We start from the raw sequence: 20,875 nt of genomic DNA, 5'->3' as shown, positions 1-20,875 counted from the left end.
ACGTCCTACCGGGGAAACTCCCCCCTGTCAGATGATAAGAAGCGTTTTGCTCACTCCTCATGCATTGAAGGAAGCATGAGCTCAGTTCAGAGCTTCAGTCACTATTCTGGACTTGTCATAATAGGAGAATATTCTGTGAAAAACAGCAGAACATTGACCGAGGTTTGGCATAAAGGGAGAAAAGGAGGGGTTATATACAAGTATATCTCTGCTGTCGGGCCGAAACCACCTAACTCCAAAATGTTCATTTTCGGGAAAAGCTCAAGTGGAGTTAGGAGGTTTTGACCGAAGGGCTTTTTACTACTTTTCATTGGTTCAGTATTATTTTAACCAACACACAGACATAAATGGTGTTCAATAGCACATATTTATGAAAAAAAGAGAGGGCCAATCGGGTGGAGTTAGCTGGTTTGGCAGAAAGTGTGGAGTTAGGAGGTTTTGTCCCAAGCGCTTTTTACTACTTTCCATTGGTTCAATATTATGGTGTTCAATAGCCCTGGTTTATGCCAAAAAAAAACTCAAAAATTGAGTTAAAAGGTTTTGGCCAGACGGTGACGAGTGGACCCCGGTCAAAAAAATATAGTGTTTACTTTAGGCTATTTATGTGGTTAATCTTCCTATTCCCTAACATTTAACTTTTATTCAGTGCCATTGTGTTGTTGCAGTTCCAGTACACTGACTCACTCTGTGTAGAATGAAGATCACAACCTTTTCATAGATTCCATATATTATACCGGTAGTTTCATTGTTTGACAGCACAATCATCAGTGTGTTTTGGATTAATGTCAATTTGTGGTTTTCAGATATTTAACCATTTGAACTGTCAATACTTAATAAGCTTGACCTCACTCTGTACTTAGTATGCTCTTTTTCCCCTCTACACCAAAGCTCTTTGCCAAAAATAGCCGATCTACAGTACAAGCTCACAATGTTGTGAGATCTGCTATTTTTGGCTAAAGTTCTCAGAATATGGAGGCTAGGGTTCAAGTGGTTAATATAAAAAAGATGTTTCTATCACTCAAAGATTTGGAGGACCCCCTGTAGTAACTCTGGGGACACACTAAGGGTCCCGGACCCCCTGTTGAAGACCCCTGGTGTAGATCAACACAACACCAATGAAAAGACGTTTACAAATGTTTATTTTACAAAAGACGACGAAGAGTCAAAAACATTAACCTCGGTGATCGATCAAAATGTGTGTGTGTGTGTGTGTGTTTTCTATTTTTTTCTGATTATCGTACTTGCTCGTTTTATTCTTTTTTACAGAACCAGTCGGTATCGAATGTTGACGACGGAGCGGAGAGACAAAAATAATACAAATCAAATATCAGGAGTCCAAAGTGTTTCGTCCGGTCCACAGGGGGACGGACGGACGGACGAAGGGGGGAGGATGGCGTCGTTTGGGTGCCCGTAAAAGGACATCGTGGCTTCTACAGTTTGGTCATCCTGGCAATGTTGAGACGCAGGGACACACAGGAGGAGCCGGCGGCGTAGCGCATCTCCCTCAGCATGCCACTCCATTGCTTTTCCTTCTCCTCGTACCTGGATGTGTGGAGAGCAGAAGAAACGACAACCACTGAAAAGAAGTATCAATCGCACTGTTTCTGGCCCACCCATCCTGTTTAACCCGTGACCCCCAAAACAATCATATTTTAACTGGGGGACCCCAACACCCTGACAAGCACTAAGAGTTGAGGAATTACATTTTGTATAACACGGTTCTATTGTGAAAATAGCCAATCTACATGCTCACAACGCCTCGCAACGTGTTGTGAGCTTGTAGATCTGCTATTTTCAGCACGCAATTAAGTGTAAAATCAGTCATTACGATGCCATCAAGGCCTGATAAAATACATTTTAGTTGACTAAATCAATTGTAGATTTAGTCGCCATAAAATCTTATAATATTTAGTTAACTTTTCAGGTGACTAAATTATGACTAAAACGAAATGAGATTTTATTCAAAAGACTATGACTAAAATAACTTGCTGTCAAAATCAACACTGACTATCATACAGTTCCCAGTGGATTCCACAAGGCCTGTGAATTGCTCCACAAGGATATACTGTAGTCCACAAGGCACAAGCTGGTATAAAAGGACTGTGTCATTCATTACTTGTTTTTATTACTGTGGCATCAGCATGCTAACTTTCCAGGAAGAGAGAGTCTGTGGTCTCCACTAGCTTGGAATCCTCACAAATGATGTCACCAGTAGGCAAATTTACCAACTCTCCACATCAGCCACCCACCTCTGAGACTGAAATACTACCATCTTATAATGGGCATTGGTGATACGCTTTTTCAAGCAATTAGGCCATGGCTACGCAGAGCTGGATATTTCATATATCCAGGTTTTTCAGATATCCACATAGAAAAATATCTAGGTCCACACGGAGCTGGATATTTCATATATCCAGTTTTTTCAGATATCCACATAGAAAAATATCTAGGTCCACACGACAAAGATATCTAGGTCTAACAAGCACGCACACAGTAAAGTCTTCAGAGATATCCGGGTTCCCTGTCTACACGGATCCAGTGAATCGGATATTTTTCAATCTCTCCACTTATTTATCCGGTTTCAAAAATATCCAGCTTCGCAGCCGAAATATCCAGCTTTGTGTGGCTGCAAGCCCCAACAGCACAAAAAAATGTCTAGCTTCGGAAATATCCAGCTCTGTGTAGCCATGTCCTAAGATAAGCTTGAGAATTGGTGTTTCCATAATAAGCAATATGACATGAGAGGATGGATGGACTTTAACGCCATTATTGCCACAGGTCAGTGATGTGGTTTTCTCATTAGCAAGTGGCAAGCAAGTTAGCAAGTGACAATAATGACAGCAGGGTTGCCTCTGTTTTTGATACCAGCGCGTCGCCAAGTGACGCGTTGAGAGCCTGCAGAGCCACTATTTGCACTATTTTAGAAACTTGGCTTAAGTGGTAACCAATTTCTTTGACACCCCCTATTTATTTCTGCCCTTGAACCTCCCCCTCAAGGAGGAGGACCCCTGTGCCTGAACACATTATGACGCGATATTTTATGCTTTAACTATTGAAAAATAGCAGATATACAAGCTCACAGCGCGGCACCGAGTGCCGCGCTGCGAGCTTGTAGATCTGCTATTTTTGAAAAATCGTGAAAATATGAATTTTGACCCCATTCTATAAGTGTCTTTTGAATCCTTCTAAGATTTTGGGAAAAAACCTTTGTTTCTATGTCAGCAATCTGGCCAGCCATCGTCAAAGAAAAGGTCCTTTTCACTTAACTGGAGCTCAGTTAGTCTGTTCTTGAGACACTACTATGTCAGTGGTTCTCAAACCTTTTCATGTGAAGGACCCCCAAAATGATATTTATTTGGCCACGGACCCCCATTTCAAAATATCTAGTTCCAGGGACCACCCAGACGCAAAATTTGAGTTACAAACGTTCGCTTTGAAAATACATATATTCAAAGATTTGCACACATTTTCATGACTTTTTCAAAAATAGCAGATCTACAAGCTCGCAGCGCGGCACTCGGTGCCGCGCGGTGAGCTTGTATATCTGCTGTTTTTCAATAGTTAAAGCAGTCAATAATCCTAGGCCTAAATGGGTTAACTTTGAGAAGCAGTGATGTGAACGTTCCCGTTCGCAACCGGGAGGAACTTACTGCCAGACGTCGGTGACCTCTGAGGGCGCCAACTCCTTGTTCTCCGTCGGGAGGATGGCGAAGCCTCCCACGGCGTACAGGGAGCCGCCGCTGCTCACCAGGTTGACGGAGCTCCTCTCCTGAGGGAACTCTGTGAACTCCTCCCACCTGAGGAGAGGCACAGCCACAGTGTTAAACATCCCTGCAAGCCAAATTACGTCATGATGACGTTATGATAACGTCCTCCGGTGACTCCGGTGGCGTACTAGAAACTAGAAACTAAAAACTAGAAAACTAGAAAACTAGAAAAAATTAAATAAAAAGAAAACGCTCCATTTCTATTGAAATGCATTGTCAGATATCTCATTTTTCAAGTTTTCAGATAATTGTGGCAGAGTAAAAGTAACATTTTAAATACATTTTATATTTGCCTCTGAGGTGTAGTGGAGTAAAGTAGAAGTAAAAGCATTGCAAATTTAAAATACTCCAGCAATGTAAAAAATAACTCATTTGTACTTAAGTATAGTACTTGAGTAAATGTAAGTAGTAACTGTCTCCATCTAGTACACTCTAAAATAATAGTTCCTGACTAAATTATTGCTATCAAAATGTACTTAAAGTACCAAAGTAGAAAGTACTCATTATGCAGAATGTCCCATTTCACAAATGTGTAGCCCTAAACGGCCATGTTGAGGACAAACACAGGTGTTTCAATGTGTCTGATTGGCATTGAACTAATGTTCTATGCCAAACAGTACACCTGTGTTGGTCCTCAACATGGCTGGTGTAGGACTACAAATGCAACCCATGAATACAAATGTTATACATTTGAAAATGTCAAATAATCCTATGAAAACAGCAGAGCTTGTAGATCTGAAGTTAAAGGCTGAAGGGGTTAATATATGTTTTTGAATAATGATCAAAACCTACTATGTAACTAAAGTTTTCAAATAAAATGTAGTGGATTAAAAGTACAGTATGTGTCTCTCGGGTGTAGTGGAGTAGAAGTAAAAGTACTGGAAATTGGAAATACTCAAGTAAAGTACAAACAAACCCTAACCCTAACCCTTTCGATTGAACCCTTCTGTGTTGCCCATGGAGTTTGTATTGTAAAGTACACCGGTGTGATGTCATCTCGGTGTGATAGAAGGGGTCTTTTGTTCTATTTCCACACAACTCCTCTAAGGTATATTAATGACATAGTTCAATATTGAAACTGGGTGGTCTTCCCCTTTAAGTAAATGTACTGAGTTACTTTCCACCCCTGGTGGTTAATTATCCTTCAGGTTTCGTACTTGTTTGCTGCAAAGTCGTAGACCTCACAGGCCGCAGTCAGGCCCTCCTCGTTCACCCCGCCGGCCACCACGACCTTGCCGTTGTGGACGATGGCGCCGAACATGGCCCTGGCCGTCTTCATGGCCGCCAGCTCCCGCCACTCGGACTGCTTGTGGTTGTAGGCAAACACCTTGTTGAGGGCTTTGCTGTGGAGGAATTAGAAACAAACAACGGAGGTTGGAAGGCTGAGCGTGGGGCAGCAAGGGACGTGCAGAGAATGTTAGAGGCAGGGGCTGACATTTCTAAAAAGGGTATTTGGGTGAAAACATCGAAAACAGCCAACCTCCAAGCTCACAACGCGTCGCAGCCGATACTTGATTTCAACCTAAGATGCTGCATTCAAGTTCAGGAGAGTTTGGACAAGGCGATTCTCTTGAATGCTGCCTTCAGGTATGGCATGGAAAGAGGGCATTTGCATTTCTTTGACTATAGTGAAAACTGCATTCATGGTCTGGAAAGAGCACTTTTTACAGACGGATAAAAGGGCAAGGGCTCAAGCCCCCTTTGATGTCATTGTGTGCACATGCCTGGGGGCAAGCACGGGGGAAATGCTGGATTTGGGGGGGATTTTAGTCGTAGGCAAGTCAAGAAACGGGAGGTCTAAAACAAGGCAAGGGATATTAGTTACACAAAGGCAATTAGTCCTTTATATCAGTGGTTCTCAACCTTTTCAGGCCGCGAGCCCCAAAACAATCATATTTTAACTGGGGACCCCCCCACCCTGACGAGCACTAAGAGTTCAGGAATTACAATTTGTATGACACGGTTCTATTGTGAAAATAGCAGATCTACATGCTGAACATGTAGATCAGCTATTTTCACAATTTCTGCCTCTAATGTTTGATAATTTGGCCAACGTTTAATTTGTCATATTAGAGGTATTAGTCCATAAATTGTCACTTTAGAAATGTGCATATACCCTCTATACACTTAAACTTTATGTTGGTTTGATTACTGTTGAGAGAGAAAACAATGTTGCACGTCAAGTTAATCATCTGGGGACCCCCCAAAATAATCTGGGGACCCCCCGGGGGGTCCTGACCCAAATATTGAGAACCACTGCTTTATATAAGGCACAAAAGATATTAAACAAATAACAAAAAATATCAAAATATCAAAATACAAAAAAGAAAATACAAGGGGGGGTTATCCCAGCAGTGTCCCCATCTCTCTTTAGAAAGCGGAAAAACATTTTAGGGTCCTGACACTAATTTGATACACTCAGAAGAGAGAACTCTACAGGTCATAGGGGGAATTGGAAGTGATGAAACAAGCCCAACACAAACACACACACTATCTAATAACAACAACAACATATCGTCGTTGTCGGGCAGAAACCTTGTATCTCCAAGTTTCAAATGTGTATATGTTTTTTTTCTTTTTTTTGCAAAGTAAAGCCCTGCTTCATCATACAAGGCGGTCGCACAAAAGTCGCGGTGCGAGGCGTTGTGTGCTTGTAGATTGGCTGTTTTCACTAGTTTAAGTCATTTTTTAAATGATAAATGCCAAACGAACGGTTTTAAACCTTGTATGTCGAAGTTTCAAATGTGTACGTTCATTCGTAAAGTAAAAGCCCTGCTTCATCAGACAAGGCCGTCGCACAAAAGTAGTGAAAACGTCTATTTTTTTTTTTTTTTCATTTTTAAAATGGTAAATGCAAAACGAACGGTTTTGGACATAAAGGGGTTTCACCCGAAAACGACAATATCTTAGGCTGAATATGTAACCAAACAGCAGTGGAGGACATACTAAAGACGGTGAAAGCCTCAGATCCTCTGGAAGTTTGATCTGACTAAAAGTGTGGCATAATAACTAAACGCTGACTCGCCACGTTTTGTTTCAAGTCTGGGAACAGTTAGCGGATCAGTCCCAGATGTCCTGAGATGTCTAGAGGGGTCATAGTGTAAAAGCACCCGCATAAGCAAGCCACTGCAAAAAGAAAAGCAACTCAGCAACCGCTCCATCACCCGACACGAGAGTTTATGGAGTTTAATGCCTATTAGTCGCATTACCTTCCATTAGTTGATGGAAAGCTATACGGTATAGATCATATATGGGCAACTGGCGGCCCGGGGGCCACATAAGGCCCCCACCTTCACTTAATGCAGCCCGCAGGTTAATACCGGAATACTGAATATATTATTGATTTCATTTGTTACAATTCTAAACATGACCTGCTTTAATTCCGTCAGTCTATATTAGTAGCTTAATGACTAGTATAGTAGTATTATTTTTTTATATGTCCAATGTATTTGTATTTAGGTTCATAAAGTTAACATGAGTATATGACTAAATGCGTTTGAAATTAAATCAAAATGTTACATTTCAGGATTCCAATTAAAAAGAAGCAAACATAGCCGATCTACAAGCTCAAAGCGCATCGCAGCGCGATGCGTTTTGAGCTTGTAGATCTGCTATTTTTGCTTCTTTTGAGTGAGATACTAGAATGACAAAGTAGGACGTAACAATATGCAATGTGGCCCTCTGGAGTGAATGTGAAAATATAGTGGCCCTCGCCATCATCAAAGTTGCCCACCCCTGGTATAGAGGGTATGCGAATGCATAAAGTGAATGGCAAATTGAGTGTTTGGATGTATGTCAAGGCCAGAAAGTATTTTTTTGTCACTCAGTAGGCGTTCCCGCATAACTTCCGGGTTATAATGATGATGTCACCTGCATACCCTCTATTATTTTTCCTACTGTAGAAAAACAAGTTTAAGAAACACTTCCTATAGTATAATGCATTATTGCGACCGTCAGGTCGCAGTTACTATCAAAACCTCCACTGGCTTTCAGTCTGTCATGTCACGTCACATCATGTCACACTTTTTCCCATCTCATATCTCCGCCACCGTTGCCCCTATCCATGCCAAATTTTGCGCACACACTCCTTGGCTGCCAAACGACAACCTCTACCCCTCATTTCTCACATGGCCCTCTTCTAGCGCCACCATGAGGCCGATTCTTGCAAAACACATTTTTGGACACTGCTCCTACAGATTTTGCCCTAAAATCACGAAAAGCGGTACACAGTATGTCTATAGTCATGTCATCAACATGGATCTGTCCTATTTGTGTATACATCCATGCCCCTATCCATGCCAAACTTTGCACACAAACTCCTTGGCTGGCAAACCACAACCTCCGCCCCTGATGTCGCACATGCCCCTCTTCTAGCGCCACCGTGAGGTTGCTAAGGCCAATTTGTGTATACATGCGACCTGATGGTCGCTCATCTCCCAATTAGGGAGTCTTACTGGTCTTAGATGGGTTTAGTGTAGTATCGCTTCATTAAAAAGCCAAGGATAAACAGCCCTTTCTAATCTAGATTAAATTAAATTAAAATATAGGCCTACTTCCTGAATTATACTGGAGCCTTTTCCAGTAACCAGAACATTGTCAGGTGCTTAGAAGGCCTCGCATTAGAAGTCAATACGACTGAAGTTTCCAGACTCTAAGATTGCAACCAAAACCGACGTGTCACATCATCTCACATGTCACACCCTAGGTGGGGTTGGCGATAGGGCCTTTCTGTGTGGAATTTGCATGTTCAAAAAAACATGCAGTAATACTGGTCTCTATACTGCCTCCCTCTGGCCAGTCAGGGCGCCTGATGGAGGGGAAAGGAACTGGTTGGAATAACGTGTTCCTTCCACATGCTACGTCCAAACCGGGGAAATCCCCACTGTCAGGTGAAAAGAAGCAACTTGGACTCCTCATGCATAGAAGGAAGCATGAGCATGTCACACAAGCGCGGCAGAGGGAGAGCAGAGCCCAGGATTACATACTTGGCACTGGGTGAAAATGGATTACAAAATCGTGGGATAAAATGTGTAAAAAAAGAAAAAAAAAACAATGTGTCACATGAAGTACTGAAACCTTTGTTATTCTAGGATTAGATTTGGAAAAAACTAAGAACAAACTGTTGCTTAACTTGGGTTGCACACTCCCACTTTCTTACGAGCAGAATGATGGAACACAAACAGCTGTGACTCACAACATATGGTCTGACACACACGCGCACGCACGCACACACACACACACACACACACACACACACACACACACACCGCACGCACGCACGCACGCACGCACGCACACACACACACACACACAAATACACTCACTTGTCGTCTGTCTTTCCTCCGATGCAGTAGACCAGTCCTTTGTGGGAGACCACAGCGTGGCCGTGGATCTTCAGTGGAAGTTTCTTGCTCTCGCTCCATCTCGCCTTCCTGAGGAGGGGTCATAGTTTAAGTTTAGGTTTAAGTTCTCTGTTGTTTCTGAACATTCTGACCGTTTCATTTTCATTTTCACATGAACAAATACTTAAAGGACAACTTAGTTTTTTTTACAACAAAGGGTTCATATTTTAGATAGTCATTAGAGGCCCGCTTTTCCCAATGGCCAGCACGTCCCTGGGCTGGTGTAAATAGTAACAAAGAAATTGTCAGCCTATTGTGTCTAAAAAGACATATTTAGCCACTTGTACGCATGCCCCCACCCACTGAAATCAAAATACTAAAATCGCTAAAACAATAGAAAGCAGTAAATGAAAACATTTTAACACTCATCTTTTTTCTTTTCAAAAAATTTTCTAAAAAATCTGTTCTATCTAAAATATCAACCCTTGTCGTAAAAAAACAAAGTTGTCCTTTAACCGACATGAACCAAAAAGACAGAGACTTGTTGTTTCAATGTAAAACTATTTGGGTTGTTTTTTTCCCGCATCTTTATTTATGTCTGTATGTCTCTCTCTCCCCCTCATTCCTCTGTGACAGTGGCGTCAGTTCAGCAAAAGCTAAGGCATGGCAACATGACTGGTGTCTTGCACGCGCGCGAGGGCGCGCGTGCAAGACACCAGTCATGTTGCCATACCTTAGCAACAGGCACGATGAAAAGTACATTTTATTATTTCCCCCCTGAAGCCAAGGTATGGCAGCTGCCATAGCTTGCCATACCCAATTGACGCCTCTGCTCTGTGACCTCCTGATAAGTGAGAAGACGAACAGGAATAGTCTCACACCTCTCTCAAGGAGAGAGATTTACGTATTTGTCACTTGCTCACACAGGTACAGGCAGCAAATGTTGTCTTCTCTCCCCCTCTGTCTCACACTATACCTCGCACCTCTCTCTCGCTTGCTGTTTTTCACTCTTTCGTAGTATTTTTAGTTTAGTTCGTCAATTACTCAAGTATCAAGTGTTAATTGCGGTTCTGAATGCAAATACTGTACTTCTGCTGTTTTGCCCCACTACAGTAACTTTCCTTCGGAACATAAAGACATATCGTCGTTGTAGGGTGGAAACCTTGTATGTCCAAAACCGTTTGTTTTGTTTTTATCAATTTAAAAATTAGTTAAACTAGTGAAAACAGCCGATCTACAAGCACACAACGCCTCGCACCGCGAGGCGTCCGCGAGGCGTCTGCTGTTTTCACTACGTTTGTGCAACGGCCTTGTATGGTGAAGCAGGGCTTTACTTTGCGAAAACATTTACACATTTGAAACTTGGAGATACGAGGTTTCCGCCCGACAACGACGATATGTTCTCTATGACTCTGAACTTTATCATTGAAGGTTAAAGGACAACTTCGCCTTAAATAATATTTAGGCTCATTTTCCTACTTATATTGATACCAAATGACTGTCCATGGGGTCTATTATAAGCAGAAATGCCCCTGTTGTCCAGTTTCCCCAGCAGAAACCATGCAGCAGCCCTCATAGCATAGAGTGGAGACCATAAGCCTATCACTTTTACACTATTTTTTGCGGTCAAAAGTTATTTATTTCTTGGTTGTCCCACACAAGCCACCACGATATCACGAATCATATTTTGGGGTGAGCATTCGGCACAACTGCCAATCAAAGTGACTGTACTGGCCAATCACAGGGACTTGGCAAACACATAGAAGCATAACATCTGTTTAGCAGAGTGTGATGGCTTTTGTGGGACAACAACGGCATGGATGTGTTTGTAATGACAACTAGTAACACATGCATACGTTTGACCACAACAAATAGTGTAAAAGTGATAGGCTTAGAGGCTCCACTCTATGTTATGAGAGCTGCTGGGTTCTGCTGGGGAAACTGGACAACAGGGGCATTTCTGCCTAATAGACCCCATGGACAGTCTTTTTGGATCAATATAAGTAGGAAAATTAGCCTAGAAGTGATTTAGGGCAGAGTTGTCCTTTAAGTGACAACACTGTGATAGCTATGATATGGTAATATTTCCCATTGCAGGAAATATTAAGATTTTATACTGCTTAGCTCCAAAATGGTGTGGACTGCAGACTTACAAAGAAAATAATTCCCAGGCACTCCGTCTTTAGTGAAAGAATATCGATGGCCAAAACGCAAAAAAAAAGTCTGAAAAAATCACTTTGTTGGGGAAATGAAAAAGAAAGCATTTATATGTTGTATATCTGCATGTTGTAGTCAAAACAACATGCAAATAGGAGGTTTTTGCCTTGAAATAGTTAGGCAATTCTTTTGGTCAAATAACACTTTTTACAGCACTTAATTATGCTCCTTTTTGAGATCAAGACATTCTACAGGTCTGTTACAAGTATTAACATTAACCTTTTTTATCAACTCACCCTCTTGGTGTGATTAAAGTTTCACCACCTGACACCAATCATTAGCAATCAACAAGGCAATGCAGAGAGGAGGTTTGAGCTTCAACATTTTGCCACTTACTGAAACTGAACAAAATCTGGGTTCTAGTCACATGACATTTTTTTACAAAATTTTGCAGACAGACTGACCATGTGCAGCATAGCCTTTTGTCCTCATTTCAAGTCAAATCCAAAAATCACGAAATTTGCAGATAGGAGGTTTTGCACTTTGGCCATCGATATTATAAAAAGTATTTATTTTAACGCGTATCAACCTAAGAGGTCTTCATCAGGGTTTTAGCAACATGTTTAGCAATGTGACTGAAATGGACAATATTAAAATTGCCATGTGGGCATCACAAAACGTGACATTCGGAAATTCATTGGCCAAATCCTGTTACAAACGTGTTACGAATCTGTAACATCCGGATTTGATGGGCCAAGCTTTGCGTAACGTATAGTGCACTGATCACCTACAAGATTTTCTATCTTGTGTGGAATAATCCATAATGCAGTACATAAAATTTGAAACACAGTCACCCCGGAGTGTAATATCTTCTAATGAGTGAAGACAGTGCATAATGGATATGCAGCTCATCATTAAATTTGTCACATTTATTTAATTGATGCGGTTAGTTAGCACATTTATTTTTTCCAAGTCAAGTTTTACCTGAAAACTTTGCAGACAGCCAGACAGAATGGAGTGATAGCAGATCTCAAAAATAAATATTCTGGCTGCCAACTTGGCTTTTATGGCTTAAGTATGACATTTGGTATATCGTTTTTTTTTTTTATATAATATATTATTGGCCTATAAATGTTGTCTATATATACATTCATGAACCTGTTGACCACCTGTCAGCATTGAGCATTTTTTATAGGGGGTAAACGTTTGGGCCCATTCACTTACTATACACTATACTATAAAGGGAAAAAAATACCCCCCAAAATGTCTGCTTTAAGTAGCATGTGAGGGGTCAAAATAGTTTTTTTTTTCCGAATCCATTGCAAGCTTTTGCTTTGCATGAAAAACATTCCTTGGAAATTGCTCAATGCTGACAGGCGGTCAGCAGGTGGATTCATGACTATGTATATTTTAGGCCAAGAAAAAAATATATATATACCAAATGTCATACCCCACGTCAGGGGCAGCCGGACTAAAAGAAAGAAAGAAAGAAAGAAAGAAAGAAAGACAGAAAGAAAGAAAGAATAACAGAAAGGAGAGAACTAAATGAAGAAGGTAAAGAGGACTCACTCTGAGTCATAGCACATGACGGAGTCCAAGGACTCGTTGGTCTGCAGGTCCTTCCCGGCCACGGCAAAGAGCAGGTCCCCGGCCTCGCCCATGTTGAAGAGACATCTGGGTGAGGGCATGGGTGGCAGGGCAACCCAGTCCGACATCAGGGGGTCAAACTGCAGGAACAGACCAGGCAGGGGCGTGCAGAGAATGTTAGAGAGGCAGGGACTGACATTTCTAAACGGGCCTTTTGATGAAATATCGAAAATAGCAGACCTCCAAGCTCACAACGCGCCGCAGCGCTTGGAGGTCGGCTATTCGTTGCTTGATACACACTAAACTAAGCATAATCAAGTCAATACTGGAGATATACTGTTATTTCAACATAAAATGCTGCGTTCAAGTTCAGGAGGCAATTCTCTTGAATGCTGCCTTCAGGTGTGGCATGGAAAGAGGGCATTTTGCATTTCTTTCACTATAGTAAAAACTGCATTCATGGTCTGGAGAGGGCACTTTTTTTTTTCAAGCCCCCTTTGATGTCTATGTGTGCACGTGCCTGAGGGACAGACCAGGGGTCCATGAGCGCGCATGGCTATAGAGTTGGGATCATTTTAGATTTGAACGATTCCGCTTCTTCAGCGATTCCCTCTTTTTTTCCCCCTACATTTGTATACCTCGATTTTGTAACATATTTTTCACCTGGTGTTAATTATCTAATGTAATCCTGTGGCGCTACACTCCCTCTGCCAACCTGGGGAGACAACGGACTGAACTCATGCTTCCTTATATGCATGAGGAGTCCCAAGTTGCTTCTTTTCACCTGACGGGGGAGTTTCCCCGGTTTGACGTATAGCGCGCGGAAGGAACACGTTAAACGTTAATTCCAAAATTTCGATCTGGTGCTGCAGATTATTTTAGGTGGCCCCCCACTGACGCGCGTAGTGGAGGGCCAACTGAGTCCTAGAACCGGCACTGTCTGAGAGTGTACACTCTCTGAGTTATGGTGGTCCTTGAAGTTAAACGTTTTTAGGTGTCTTACTAGTGACGATTATTGTCACTCAAATAATTGCGATTATTTTACATGGCAGATATGACACATAACCTAAAATGACTGACATATTTGACAACTATACTTAAAAAAGAACATTGATAGTGGAAATAGTCTATCTACAAGTTTGTAGATGTACTATTTTTGTTTGAAAATACAGTTTGATATCAATATAATGTCAATATATAGCTGCAATATATTGCTGCTAATATATTTTTCAACATGTAAAGGATTATGACGATTATGCCCAATGAATCGCCATTATGCCAAATAATTGCGAATAGACGACATGTAATAAGTGTGACAGGCCTATTTGCTGCATCCTCACTCTCTCTCCTGTCCTTCCTACCCTCTCTCTCTCTCTCTCTCTCTCTCTCTCTCTCTCTCTCTCTCTCTCTCTCTCTCTCTCTCTCTCTCTCTCTCTCTCTCTCTCTCTCTCTCTCTCTCTCTCCCACTGTCACTATCAGTAATAAAGAATGAATGAATGCTGAAGGAGATCATAAAAAAGATCATACCGGCATCCACACTGTGAGACCCCTGTGAGGTCTCTGAGGTTATAAGTTTAACTGACATCATCTCCAAGAAACCCCTGCTGTTTTATTGTACTCAGCCTTTCTCTGCCCTGTTTGAGTCACATAGACTACGATAGAATACAAATATTAAAGAACGGGTACACGTTATTGTGTATCATTATTTTATGCTTTAACTATTGAAAAATAGCAAGCTCACAGCGCGGCACCGAGTGCCGCGCTGCGAGCTTGTAGATCTGCTATTTTTGAGAAATCGTGAAAATACGAATTTTGACCCGATTCTATAAGTGTCTTTTGAATCCTTCTAAGATTTTTTTGAAAAACCTTTGTTTCTATGTCAGCAATCTGGCTAGCCATCGTCAAAGAAAAGGTCTTTTTCACTTAAATGGAGCTCAGTTAGTCTGTTCTTGAGAGACTATGTCAGTGGTTCTCAAACCTTTTCATGTGAAGGACCCCCAAAATTATATTTATTTGGCCACGGACCCTCATCTCAAAATATTTAGTTCCAGGGACCCCCCAGAAGCAAAATCTGAGTTACAAACGTTCGATTTGAAAATATCTATATTCAAAGATTTGCACACAGTTTCACGACTTTTTCAAAAACAGATCTACAATCCATTATCTATCAATAATAATGGTTTACATTGATGAACATCTAGATTTCCTACATTATAATTGATGATTGATGATGATTTTACCTTCTGATATTGTACAGGTATACTTTTAAATTATGTACACTGTACATTTCTATCATTATTTGATTGTATTATTATTATTATGAAACATTTTTAACCACAGCTGACCTATCGTTTTGATTTACTGTGTTATTCTTATTATTTTGTAAAGCTGCTTTGAGGCAACACTGTAAAATTAATGAATATTTTGACTGCAATGGTCAGTGTTTCTCTCTCGTTCTCTCTCTTTCTCACATGCATGCACACACGCAAGCGCGCATGCACACACACACACACACACACAGACACGCACACACACACACACACACACACACACACACACACACACACACACACACACACACACACACACACACACACACACACACACACACACACACACACACACACACACACACACACACAGAATCCTGAAGTCTTGTACAGATCCAAATACCTTTCTACACTTAAAGGAGTAGTTCACCCCCAAAATGTATTTTTTTCTTTTGATTACTCATGCCATGGAGACGTGAGTTCAATAATATTCTTTGGTATTTGTCGCATTCCTAAGACAAAAAAATTGATTATAGTAAATTTACCCCCATTGATTCCGTAAGGGGATCCGAATGCATGGCCCTGGATGGGGACCCAAATGCATGGCCCTGGATGGGGACCCAAATGCATGGCACTGGATGGGGAAACCGTCAGGGTAAATGTACTATAATAAATGTTTTATCTTAGGAATGTGACAAACCCAAAAAAATATTATTAAACTCAAGTCTCCATGGTCATTTTGGGGGTGAACTACTCCTTTAAATTAAGAGTTAAACTAACACATTCTACAGTGCACATTAGAGCAGTGGTTCTCAACCTGTGGGTCGGGACCCCCAGGGGGGTCCCCAAATTATTTTGGGGGGTCCCCGGATGATTAGCCTAATGTGCAACATTGTTTTTTCACTCAACAGTAAACAAACCAACATAAAATTTAAGTGTATAGAGGGTTTATTCAAGTTTCTAAAGTGACTTTTTAATATCTCTAAAATTACAAATTTAAGATTGGCCAAATTGTCAAATATTAGAGGCAGACAATGTGAAAATAGCAGATCTACATGCTCACAACGCCTCGCGTTGCGAGGCGTTGTGAGCATGTAGATCTGCTATTTTCACAATAGATTTGTGTTATATAAAATGTTATGACTCAACTCTTAATGCTCGTAGGGTGGAGGGGTCCCCAGTTAAAATATGATTATTTTGGGGGTCGCGGCCTGAAAAGGTTGAGGACCACTGCATTAGAGAAGATAAGACAGCGACGCTCCCGCGGCATCTTACCGTGTAGAAGTAGCACTGCAGGGGGACCTCCTTGTTGTCCTCGTCCACAAACAGGCCTCCCATGATGTACAGCCTGTTCCTCTCCGTCGTCACGCTCACGTGGTTGCGGGGCACCTGCTCCGACATGGCCGCCAGGAAGCACTCGTTCTCCGCCACGTCGTACGCCACCGCCGCCGTGTCGTTGATCATCACGATGAGGTCGCGGGCGTACATGCCGTGGCGGCGCTCGTCGTTCAGGAAGCCGGGGAACAGGTTCTCCTCGCCCTCCTCGTCGTCCTCTTCTTGCCCGTCGCCGGCCCCTTCCTTCCTCTCCGGGATCTCCGGGAGCTTCCCCTTGTAGGCGTCCCGCACCGCCGCCATCTTCTTCTGCAGCTCGGGGTCGGCCTTGATGATGTCGTCCTTCTCCACCTTTGATTGATTGATTGATTATTTTGTTAGACAAAAAAAAAATAACAGTACAAGTATAGTGTGTGCCAACGGTGACGCAATTGTAGTCCTTAGCGGCCATCTTTTGGGTAAAAACACAGGTGTTTAAATTGTTTGATTGCATAGAACTAATGCTTTACTCCAATCAGAACACCTGTGTAAGGCTGTGTTGACCCAAGAAATGGCCGCTCTTAGAACTACATTTGGCACACCCTATAGTCAATGCAATTGAAATGTAGTACAGTACAAGTACAGTTAAACACCCTGCCTAAAAGGAACATCCCAAATAAGACCTTTTACGGTCTTTTTTACTTTGGAAGCCCTCTGTATTTAATTCATGGACATAACAAATAGCAAGCAAAGGAAACATTCAATAATATTGCAGTTATAAAAACAGGACGGGTGCTCACTTCTCAACTGTCTATGGGAACGGTGCTATGGCATTGGTCCGAAGGTTCATTAGTCAGAATTTGTTAAGAATACATGTTTAACTCTAACCCTAACCCTAACCCTAACCTCAGTAACCCTAACTAAATTCGGACTAATGGACCTTGGGACAAATTAACCAATTCGGACTTACGGGCAGTCACCAGTGACAGTGAGGTGACTACCTCCTTCTCTGGCCTCCTGAAAAGGTGAGTTTTCAGGGCAGTTTTGAAGGATGCCAGCGAGCTACATGTGTTAAGGGAGGTAGTCAAGGAATTCCACACCTGGGTGGCAGTGTTGTAGAAGGAAAATTTCCCCATAATTTGTCTTATGGGTTTGTGTGTCAGACCATTGTGTACGCTCCCTCTGGTGTTGTGGCTGTCACTAACTAACCTTCGCCAACTAACCTTCTCCTGGAAGTACTTCTCGGGCATCAGCCGGAAGCGGACGCAGTCCAGGGCGTCGCCCAGGACCTTGGCACGGCCGGCCTTGTCGTGGCGCACCCACGCCATCACCGTCTCGAACACCAGCTCCTCGCGCTCCACGTTGAGCGCGTCGCCGCCGATGATGGCGAACAGCTCGTGCGGCGCCAGCTGCAGGAACTCCTCGTCCTTGCACAGCTCCTCGAAGCGGTCCGCCACGTAGTTGCGCGCCGCCACCGCCAGCCGGGGGCAGCTGAGCACCAGGCCCATGCGGAAGACGGCCAGGGCGTTGGCTGGCGACAGCTTCTTCTGCAGGTAGTTGACGCACACGGTGAATACGGACGGGATCTGGAAGCGGTTGGCCACGGCGAAGATGTCCTGTGTGATCAATCGATAATCAATGAGAAAATGAGGAGACAAGACAATGTATTAGGTGGTGGTGTTTATGCTTTATGTAACATGATATCATAGAAAAAAGTACAGTTTAACACTCTGGTAAGTGGTAAAGTAGTTCTGCCAAGAATAATGGTCAAACACTAGCGTTATACTGTGTGGCTCCAAGGCCTCTGGGACGAGCCGTACCATAACAAGATAGGCTTTACCCAAACAATAGCTACTCAGTCCTAGTGAGACATCTAGACTATTACAAGCTATCAGTATCAATGATGTATCATAACGTTGTTGTCGGGTGGAAACCTTGTATGTCCAAATACCGTTAGTTTTGTATTTATCATTTTAAAAATGATTTAGACTCGCACCACGAGGCGTTGTGTGCTTGTAGATCTGCTGTTTTCACTACTTTTGTGCGGCGGCCTTGTGTGATGAAGCGGGGCTTTACATCGCGAAAAAACATGCCGATTCGAAACTTGGAGATACAAGGTTTCTGCCCGACAGTGACGATAAGAGCTAGATATTAACATAACCAACTGACACGTGATCTACTCTAATAACCCTCACACATAATCAATCGCGATAACATCGAAATCCACCGCACCTGCACGTTGTCGTCGGTGAGGTCGATCTCGGCCGAGTACAGGTACTGGATGACCATGTCCAGCACGGCGGGGTTGACGTCGTCCAGGACCACCTCCTTGGTGTTCTCCGCCTCCTTGCCCTCCTCCGTGAAGAAGACCTCCCGGAAGTAGGGGCTGCAGGCGGCCATGATGAGCCGGTGGCAGGGGAAGCTGCGGTCGCCCACCCGCAGCGTGCAGTCCACGAACTTGTTCTCGTTCAGCAGCTCCTTCAGGCCGTCCTGGAGCAAGGTGCTCTGGAAGAGCCTCAGCTCCTCCTTGATGGCGTTGGGGTCCATTTTTCGTCAAAAAAAGTTTAAAAGCGAGAGGGAGGGAGGGAGGGAAGGAAGGAAGGAAGGGGGGGAGCGAGACAAAAAGGTGAGGACGAAACCGAACCGAGAGCTTGGCGGAGAACGGGAGACGACGGCGTCCACCACACACACAAGCAGGTCCTCCTGGCAGTCGACGCTGGACAGAAAAGGCAGAGCTAGGGGGAAAGGGTTCCCGTCCTGGTCGGAGAGTCCTGCAATTTAATCCTGTGTTCTCGCTAAATTTAGCTCCCTAAACCCCCCCTCCCCAAACTGCCTCTCACCTCCCTCCCCTAGCTGCTGCAGCTCAATGGGAGTCTGGCATGGGCCTGAATCCGAGTAGAGGCCCTGTCCCCAAGCAAGCAGCTGCCCCCATACCAGAGTGAAAGAAGCAACTGGAAAAGTGTGTGTGAGTGTGAGTGAGTGGAGGGGGGGAGGCACACGCCACCAGTGACTCAGCGCCCAAAGTGTCACAGGGTTTTCTAACAGTGGCTAAAGAGGGACAATGACCTGTCAGTGGCAGCTCCCAAAGCTGAGCTCATTACCCCGTAATGATGTTGATGCACTGGAGAGTGTCATATTTATATTCTGAAAGGATTCGTTGGAGCGTCTGCACTCCGTTCGTTAGCACATCGACTGATTCGTTCATCTATTTTAAAAATCTGTCCTCCATTCATTCATTCATTCATTCATTCATTCATTCATTCAGTCTTTCGACAGTGTCTCACGACGAGTGCATGTGGACAACTCTCTAAGGATCCACTCACTGTCACAAAATGGCTGCTGCGAGCACGCCAGACGCTTTCGGGGCAAGTCAGATTGAAACGTGCCTGTATGGCGTATGTGGCGGTGACGCTTTGTGCTAAATCGGGATCAGAAAGGTTTGAGGGGGTGTGTCTCTGCACACAGCTGCTGCAGGGAAACAACAGGTGAAAGGCATGGGCTTGATCGACAGCTCCCTCCACCTATCAGCTTCGTCCGTAAGCCCCCCCCCAACCACCCCCATGCCGGGGCTCATTGTTCCGGAAGCAAAGGGTCAGCTGCTGGGGGGGGGGGGGGGGAGGGGGGGGCATGTGTTTGAGGAGAGGGCAGAGGTGTCGCACGAAATTCTGGGCCCTGGGTACAAGGATTCACTGCCGGCCCCCCATGAATCTTAACTATTGAAAAATAGCAGATATACAAGCTCACAGCGCGGCACCGAGTGCCGCGCTGCGAGCTTGTAGATCTGCAATTTTTGAACATTTTTTACATTTTGTGTAAGAAACCTATGTTTCCATTTCAGTGGTGCTCAGACTTTTTCATGTGAAGGACCCCCAAGATGATAGGTATTTGGCCACGGACCCCCATCTCAAAATATTTAGTTCCAGAGACCCCCCAGAAGAAAAAATGTAGTTACAAATGTCAAAGTACAAAGATTTGCATACATTTTCACGACTTTTCAAAAACAGCAGATCTACAAGCCCCATGAATGTTCTTCATAGGGGAGGGGTTTTAACCCATTTAGACCTGGAACGCATTAAGCAGCATTGTTTTGTGATTTAACTAGCATTGAAAAATAGCATATATGCAAACCGAGTGCCGCGCTGCAAGCTCGTAGAGCTGCTATTTTTGAAAAATCGAGAACATTTTGTGCAAGTCTTTGAATATTTCAAATCCTTCGAGTTTCTATGTCAGTGGTGCTCAAACTTTTTCATTTGAAGGACTTGGCCACAGACCCCAATCTTAAAATATTTAGTTCCAGGGACCCCCTCAGAAGCAAAATTTGAGTTACAAATATGTTCGCTTAAGAAATACATATTCAAAGATTTGCACACATTTTCACGACTCGGTGCCGCGCTGTGAGCTTGTATATCTGCTATTTTTCAATAGCTAAAGTATAAAATCA

At 43.2% G+C, this 20,875-nt stretch overlaps 1 protein-coding gene across 1 annotated transcript; it reads right to left on the bottom strand.

Annotated features, from left to right (window-relative positions):
- Positions 1-1,430: 1,430 nt before the first annotated feature.
- Positions 1,431-18,981, bottom strand: klhl41b (kelch-like family member 41b; the record flags this gene model as incomplete). Its single annotated transcript, XM_080720231.1, has 8 exons — positions 1,431-1,542; positions 3,651-3,797; positions 4,925-5,110; positions 9,092-9,199; positions 12,836-12,993; positions 16,399-16,806; positions 17,658-18,050; positions 18,667-18,981. 8 exons carry the CDS (start codon positions 18,979-18,981, stop codon positions 1,431-1,433), a joined length of 1,827 nt encoding a protein of 608 aa, XP_080576357.1.
- Positions 18,982-20,875: the final 1,894 nt, after the last annotated feature.

This window comes from Nannobrachium achirus, assembly GCF_963921795.1.
Source record: "Nannobrachium achirus genome assembly, chromosome: 24".
Lineage (NCBI taxonomy): Eukaryota > Metazoa > Chordata > Actinopteri > Myctophiformes > Myctophidae > Nannobrachium > Nannobrachium achirus.
Note: the sequence above shows the minus strand (reverse complement) of the source record. Positions and strands in the feature narration are given on the sequence as shown.